At 40.6% G+C, this 8620-nt stretch overlaps 1 protein-coding gene across 1 annotated transcript in view; it reads right to left on the reverse strand.

Moving 5' to 3' along the window:
* The window catches only part of LOC102811398 (dynamin-1-like), a gene marked incomplete at its 3' end in the record, with an annotated part of 40336 nt that extends 32057 nt beyond the window's left edge, over nucleotides 1–8279 (reverse strand). The window contains exons 1-3 of the mRNA XM_006867667.1: nucleotides 8214–8279; nucleotides 5870–6044; nucleotides 488–528 (exon numbers count right to left, since the gene is read on the reverse strand). Of these exons, the coding sequence (XP_006867729.1) occupies nucleotides 488–528; nucleotides 5870–6044; nucleotides 8214–8279 (282 nt within the window). The remainder of the gene's footprint in view (nucleotides 1–487; nucleotides 529–5869; nucleotides 6045–8213) is intronic.
* Between the last annotated feature and the right edge of the window lie 341 nt (nucleotides 8280–8620).

The following is an 8620-nucleotide window of genomic DNA, read 5'->3' on the forward strand; positions in this document are numbered from 1 at the left end:
TTTTTTTTTTTTTTTTTTTTTTTTTTTGCTTGGGAGTTTCCCTTTTCATATGATCTATACTTGCCTTAACCCTGGTCCAAATGTGTATTGTGAGTCCAAACCAGGCCATATATTGAGCAGATTAGCTTGAATCCAGTATTTCATACAAATGGTTCAATTTGAGACTTCATACACATTATGTATACGTTCAGGTCTTGTGTTCTATTAAATGCCTGTGCTTCTTTCATTTCTGTGAATGAATCTACTGTTCTCAAAAATAAAATTTTATGTCCAAGATATTTTATGAACTATATATTCCATTTAACAAAGAAGTTACTTTTTATGAAAATCATCCTGAGGGTAAATGTACAAAGACTTATTAACTAGAGGGGGGAATATATCCTCAGGCATCTGCTGGCTCTCCACAAATCTCTTCTCCCTGTTGTAATTGATCTTTATGAATGAATCTGAAGTACGGTGTGTCCATTTCACAATCCCTTTATAATACCTCCACTCTAGATCCTTTAGATCCATGAATTGTTTTTCTGAAAAAGAATCACATTTTCAAAGAATCACTTGGTGTTGTTATTTAACTTTTAGTTACTCTGAGATGATCTATGGATAGGATAAAAGTCTAATGAGCTTCAGGCTCCTTTCTTTCGTCAGGAGCTGTTTCTGGAGCTTTTATAAACTATGGGGGAACCTATGGTCTGCATCCTATCTACCTCTTTCTCTCATATATGAAACTGGGTGGATCTGGATAACTTAACCAACAAGATCAAGCCAAGCAGTACTTGGATACTAACAGAATGTGGAGAGATCAGCAGGGCATTGAGGTCAATGGGGAGGAAAAATGGTTAGTGTCATTTCTCTCAAGATGCAAGCCTTGGGTATATATGAGCAGTGACTTCACTTGAATTTGCCTGTTTTTCTTACTCCTTTAGGACCTAGTTACTGTAGTTACAATTCCCTCAAAAAGAGATGAGCCACAGAAAGTCCAATCACGATATTCTGTCTACTCTTCTACTCAGCAGCCATTTTCTTTTCTTTTCCATTAATTTCCCTCCTTGACTAAATAAAGTATAAGCCTCATAAACAAGCAAAGAAAGCACAAGGCTTGAGTGTAAAACCAGGGATCAAAGAGCCAGTGAGGCTAGAATAGAATTACAAGGAGAACAATGGAGTCTTGGCATGGCTTTGTGCACTGGACTGCAAAGTCAGTTTGCCTCACAAAATTGGTGGTTCAAGCTTACCAGCTGCTCCTTGGAACCCCTGTGCAGGGTTGCTATGGATTGGAACCAACTCAACAGTGCTTAACAACAACAACAACAATGAGCAGAGAAGGCTCTTCAGCAAAGATTGTTCCTGCTACTTAGATCAAATATGTTCCAACTGGTCAATCTATTGTTGTTGTTAAGTGCCGTCAAGTCAGTTCCAACCCATAGAGATCCTGTATAGTGTTTCTGAGGAGCAGCTGGTGAGTTAGAACCATTGAACTTATAGTTCAAATGGACCTTGCAGCCTACCGCATTAGCCCACAGTGCCATACAGGACTCCAGTCAATCTATTGCTTTATTTTTATTCCTTTGTCTCTCCCTTTACATTAAATGTAAAAATGGGAGTGCCAACTATTTTCTGGGCTATCTCAAGAACCTACTTCAGAAAAGCTCAAATATTTTGTATCATTTATTTCACCTATTTTTATAATTACATTGTTGTTGTTACTAAGTGCTGTCAAGTCGTATCCAGCACCAACTAATAACCACTCTGTATAGGATTTCCAAGGAGAGGTTGGTTTGAACCACCAACCACGTGGAAAGCAGTTCAGTGTTTATTTTACAGCACCACACCAGGACTCCTTATAGCAACATAGAAAGACACAATATCACCCACTGATGTAGTGTTGATTCCAACTTATAATGACTCTATAGGGTTGGTGGAGTACTGGTGTGGAATTGTGGGTTAATGCGCTGGACTGCAAAGTCAGTTTGAATTGCAAGGCCGGCACTTCAAGTCCACCAGCTGCTCCTCAGAAACCCTATACAGGGTCACTGTGGGTCAGAACTGACTTGATGGAACTTAACAACAACAACATAGTGTTACTGCATAGAGATGCTAAAGTAAATAGAAGTGAGGAGGTACAAGAGCTGAACAGAAAATATCAAAGGTCAGCTAAAGAAGACAAAGTCAAATATTATAACAAAATGTGCAAAGACCTGGAGTTAGAAAAACAAAAGGGAAGAACATGCTCAGCATTTCTCAAGCTGAGGGAACTAAAGAAAAAATTCAAGCCTTGACTTGTGGTATTCAAAGAGTCTACGGACAAAATACTGAATGATGCAGAAAGTATCAAAAGAAGATGGAAGGAATACACAGAGTCACTGTACCAAAAAGAAATGGTCGATGTTCAACCATTTCAAGAGGTAGCATATGATCAAAAGCAATGATCCTGAAGGAAGAAGTCCAAGGTGGATTGAAGTCATTGGCAAAGAATTAGGCATAAATGGAATATAAACTGAAATCTTTCAACAAAGTGATGGGGCACTGGAGGCACTCACTCATCTCTGCCAAGAAATTTGGAAGACAGCTACCTGGCCAACTGACTGGAAAAGATCTGTATTTGTGCCCATTCCAAAGACAGGAGACCCAACGGAATGTGGAATCATTTGACAATATCACTGATATCCCATGTGAGTAAAGTTAGTGGTTACGAATCGGGCTGAGAATCACAAGGTCAGCAGTTCGAAACTACCAGCTGCTCCGTGGGAGAAAGATGAGGCTTTCTGCTCCCGTAAAGATTTACAGCCTCGGAAACCCTGTTCAGGGTCACTATGGGTCAGAACCGACTCAATGGCACCTAACAACAACAACAATACAGAAATGGGTGCAACCATGCATCGACATAGAACTTCTAGAGGTTCAAGACGATTTCAGAAGAGGACATAGAATGAGGGATATCATTGCTGATGTCAGATGGATCTTGGCTGAAAGAAGATTGTACCAGAAAGATGTTTACCTATGCTTTATTGACTATACAAAGGCTTTAGATTGCGTGGATCACGACAAGCTATGGACAACATTGTGAAGTATGAGTATTCCAAAACACTTAATTGTGCTCATGAGGAACCTGTATGTAGACTAATAGGCAGGTGTTCGAACAGAACAAGGGAACACCGAATGGTTTAATTAGGAAAGGTGTGTGCCAAGGCTGTGTTCTTTCACCTTACTTATTCAATTTGCTGAGCAAATAATCCAAGAAGCTGGATTATATGAAGAAAAACGTGGCATCAGGATTGGAGGAAGACTCATTAACAACCTGCGATATGTAGATGATACAACCTTGCTTGCTGAAAGTGAAGAGGACTTAAAATACTTGCTGATGAAAATCAAAGACCACAGTCTTTGGTATGGGTTGTACCTCAGTGTAAAAGAAAGCAAAAATCCTCACAACTGGGCCAATAAACAACATTCATATAAATGGGGAAAAGACTGAGGTTGTCAAATACAGTTGGCTTGGATCAACACTCTTGGAAGCAGCAGTCAAGAAATTAAATAATGTACTGCATTAGGCAAATCTGCTGCACAAGATCTCTTTAAAGTGTTGAAGAGCAAAGATATCAGTTTAAGGACTAAGGTGTGCCTGACCCAAGCCATGGTATTTTCAATAACCTTATATGCATGCGAAATTTGGACAGTGAATAAGGAAGGCTGTAGAATAATTGATGCATTTGAGTTATGAAGTTGAAGGAGAATATTGAAAGTACTATGGACTGCCAAAAGAACAAATAGATCTGTGTTGGAAGAAGTGCAGCCAGAGTGCTCCTTGGAAGCCAGGATGGCCAGACTTCGTCTCCCATACTTCAGAAATATTGTCAGGAGGGACCAGTCACTGGAGAAGGATATCTTGTTTGGTAAAGTGAAGGGTCAGAAAAAAGAGGAAGACCCCCAACAAGATGGATTGGTACAGTGGCGGAAGCAATGGGCTCAGGCATAGCAAAGATTGTGAGCTTGGCACAGGACTGGGCAGTGTTTCATTCTGGCAGTGTGCATAGGGTTGCTATGAGTCGGTACCAACTCAATGGCACCTAACAATAAACAACAACATAGGGTTGCTGGAGTCCTGGTGTGGCGTTAATGTGCTGGACTGCAAAATCAGTTTAAACCACAACGTCAGTGGCTCAAGCTTACAGCTGCTCCTCGGAAACCCTATACAGAGTCTTTATAGGTTGGAACCAACTCCACGGCACTTAACAACAACCAGAGGACAGAATAGAACCAACACATAGGTTTTCCAAAGCTGCAGGCTCTGCAGAAGCAGACTGTCCTGTCTTTCTCCCATGGAGAAGCAGAGGGAGGGCCTGAACTGCAGACCTATTGTCTAGTAGCAGAACAATTAAACACTGTGCCACCAGGACCATTGACCAAATATTGTTCTTGTTGTTAAGTGTCCTCAGTTTGAGTCCAAATCATAGAGACCCTGTATAGGATTTCTGAGGCATGGGTGGAGGATTTGAATTACTAACCTTGCAGTTAGCTGTTCAATGTTTTCCTACAGTGCCACACCAGGACTCCAACTAAATATTGGTGGTGGTGATGTGCCATGGAGTCGGTTCTGACTCATAGAGACCCTGCCTAGGGTTTCCGAGGCTGTAAATCTTTACAGGAGCAGAAAACCTCTTCTTTCTCCTGCAGAACAGCTGGTAGTTTCAAACTGCTGACCTTGAGGTTAGCAGACTAACTCATAACCACTACGCTACCAGAGTTTCTCACCAAATATTACCACCCTCCACTTGGGGAAAATGGAGACACTGAGGAATAAGACACTTGTTTCTCATTAAAACTCAGGTCTTGGTTGCACAAGATGATGATGTAAGTGAAAAATTGTACACTAGAAAAATGTTGAATTGGCAAGTGTTGTGTTATGTGTTTTTGCAACAACAATAATAGTAATAATAAAAGAAAACTAAAGAAACTATTTGACTACTACAAACTACAAAACCAAAAAATTCAGCAATGATGCAGCATCATTGTATAAACCTTCACACTTTCTACATGGCCTTTGACCTCTTATGGCTATGAGAGAGCTTACTCCTGTAGCTTGTAGCCTATATTGAAAATTCTGTTGCAGGTGTACAGCAAAGAAAGGGTGAAAAGGAAAAATCGTCTTAAATAGACTCAATTGTTCTAATTGTCAGATATTTTACAAGACACTTTTCAGTAAAGGCTTGAGGAACTTTAGAAATAGTTGTGTTCTTGAGAGTCCAAACATAACAGACTCCTCTCGATAATACAGTTTTCCAGGAATGAGTCTGACATTGGACCCTAGAATTATTGGAGTAGCACTGTAGGATAAACATAGCACCACAAGGCCGGTGGTTCAAACTCACAAGCCGCTCCTCGGTTGCTATGAGTCAGAACCGATTCAATGGCACTTGATAATGACATTCTCGACTTTACACATTACAGCAAACCTCAGAACTGCAAGATTCCTAAAGATCCAAATTTGACTTTTCTGCTCAAGAAATCTAGGTACATTTTGCATTCAGATCTCCATTAGCTTTCTCCATGTGGTGGCCTCGTCAGTTTAGATTACCTGGTTTAATTGAGACGTACTGAGGAAGTTTATCTTCAGGGATAAACTTTTCTGAGACTGGCTTGGGAATGCTTTTCTTCCGGGTGGCGGCTGTGTTCAACGTCTTGGAGTATTCCATGAGAAGCTCATAAGGGAAGGTGTGCTTGGGTGGAGGGATTCCACTTTGCAATATTCTCTCTTGGGACCTGTGGAGTTTATGCACAGCGGAGAGGGAGCCCGACTGCAGAGTATGGTGGAGGAGGTCAGTCATTGATTGGGGCTTCTCACCGTCCTCTTTTTTAACCACTGTGCATGTAAGAATAGGTTGGGTGTCTTCCTTTCTCATATCAGTGTCACTTATGAGTGACATGGCATGCAAGTTTTGACTAAGCATTTTCTGTGCTTCACTAAGGGACATGTTGTGAATTTTTTGGATCGTACATTTCTTGCTCTCCTTTTCAAAATCCTCCGCAGATGCATACAGTTCTGGTAGCTGCGGAGGAAACAAAGATGGAGTTGGTGTAAATGTGATGCTCTGTTGGAATCACGGACCCTAGAAGAACGCAAACAGGACAACAAACAATCACAAAAACACAAACATTGATCTTGGGCAAAGCTTGGGAAAGAAGAGTCAAAAGCTCCAGGGTCAAATCTCAGCTGTATTCCCCCTGAACATGTGTTGTTCAGACTCATCACTAAAACCTTTCATTATAAAATGAACCACTTAGATCTGGGCTCTACACTCTTTAAGATCTTTCTAGATCTAAAACTCTAAGGCTACCATGGAAAGGACAGCTATGAAAGTTGTGACTGATTTGAGTGATTCTACATTTCTTTTGGAGTCCTGGTATGGTGCTGTAGGATAAGTACTTGACCATAAGGCCAGTTTGAATCTCAAGGTCACTAGTTCAAACTCATCAGCCTCTCCTTGGAAATCCTATACAGGGTCGCTATGAATCAGAACCAACTTGAGGGCACACCACCACGTTTGTTTTGGGAGTTGTGGTGTAGGATAAGCATTGGACTGCTAGCCACAAGGTCAGAGGTTCAAACCCACCAGTTTCTCCTCGGAAACCCAATACAGGATCATTATGAGTCAGAACTGACTCGATGGTACTTAACAACAATATCAAACATTTCTTGCAAGAAAGAATGGGAGTACATCTATGGATGCAGTATCTCAAAAGAGGGAACAAATCTTTACAACAAGGATCATTCCCATACCTTCCATATACAGAGTAGACAGGGATGGGCAACTTGGACATTGGCTACCCAAAATGAGGGGGCTACAAAGGCAAGAGGTGACTGACTTACCAGCTTTCAAGAGGGAACCTAGATCCAGAGAGCGTGGAGGAAGGTAGAATCTCCAGTGAGTAATTTCCAATCTGTCTAGGAGGGGCTGATGAAATGAAATGCAGATAGGCCTCTTGTGATACAACAGTGAATAATTGTTATCAGGACTGATTGTGAGGGTTGGAAATGTAAAGGTAGACGTTTTGTAGCAAGGAGGGGAGTGATTAACTTTTCAGTCTAGGAGCGGAGGTCACTGGGACCATCAAGGGAGAACATCAGAGAGCAGGACCCTACCCAGAGAAGCAGTGATGCCAGAGATGGAGGCAGAGATGAAGACATGGAGAGATGGAACAGCTGGGGACTTTAGACACAGAGAGGGAGAGGGGCTACGTGCTGATGACCAGGGGACAGGCTTGTAGTGTGTACCCTTTGGTTGGTTGATTATGCATGGAGGGGATTATAACCATGGCAATGAATCGATATACAATAGGATGAATGTAAAACTAATGCTCTCCCATGTAAACTATCACATAATTCACAATAAAACATTTAAAAAAAAAAAAGAAAGAAAGAAAGACTGGGAGCCAGTTAATCTAGATCAATGCTTTAGTCACGAGAGCACAGAATGTTCTGGAATGTAGTACAAGATTTTGTTGTTGTTGTTAAGTGCCATGGAGTTAGTTCTGACTCATAGCGACCCTGCGTAGGGTTTCCGAAGAGCAGCTGGTGGGTTTGAACTGCCGACTTTGTGATGATCTAACAGTGCCACACCAGGAGTCCATAGTACAGGAGAAAGCTCTAATAATCATTCACTGGAAAATTCTACCAAAGCAAATGGCTACATTGGTCCAGTGTTTGAAGGCTCATTGAGAGTTGGTGGCAGAAAAGTGTTAAATGATCCATCTGAACTTCCTTCTGTCTAAAAGTGTATATTGGAGGAATAAAATTGTTCCTAGAGCATCCAGCCTACATATCCAATTATTCCTAAAAGGCTTTTGAAGCCATTGCATTGGAAGGACAAACAGCTAAGTCTCAACTTAGAATCCAAATTTGGGTCATTTAGCCCAAAAGTGGAATTTTCCTTTACTGTATTGCAAGAGAATCAAATAGAAAGTGGGTCAAAGTACAGGGTTGCTCTTTAAAACCCATTCCATTATTAGGAAAATACCTTCACACTCATATTCACCTGCCCTTGAAAGAACTGAATTTGACGGTCACAAAAAACGTTAAGTCACTGAAGTACAGTTTGGGTGCTCTTTATGACACCCACCCCCCATGGGGTATTGCTGGGTAGTCAATAGTTTGAAGTTTTACAAGTTTTCAATGTAAGAGTTCTTTTGTATACTACTGCTGAATTATAAGCACATACCAAACATTTGGGCAACACTTCTTCAGAACTGTCGTCCATTAGATTGGTGTCTTCAATGACGGGCATTGTGCTGGGATTTTATTGTCTGTCTTCAAACAAACAAACAACAGTATAAGGAAAAACAAGTATAAGGAATGAGCAAAATGTCAGCCCATGAGTAATGCTTTTTAAATCTTCAGAACTTTGTGAGTGAGACACTTTTTGAAATTTATACCATTTTTCTTTATACATATGTTTTTTTCATTTTATTTAGTCTAGGTTCATCAAGTTCATCGTATTTCCACCAAATATTTTCTCTGAAACACTCCCTGTTCTTACATAACACATATGCTTATCATTTAACACTAGTTCAAAGAATCCTATACAGACTATTTTTATTTATTGTTTTACATATGATGATTAGCTTG

The sequence above is a fragment of the Chrysochloris asiatica genome, unplaced genomic scaffold (genome assembly GCF_000296735.1).
Source record: "Chrysochloris asiatica unplaced genomic scaffold, ChrAsi1.0 scaffold00107, whole genome shotgun sequence".
Classification (NCBI taxonomy): Eukaryota; Metazoa; Chordata; class Mammalia; order Afrosoricida; family Chrysochloridae; genus Chrysochloris; species Chrysochloris asiatica.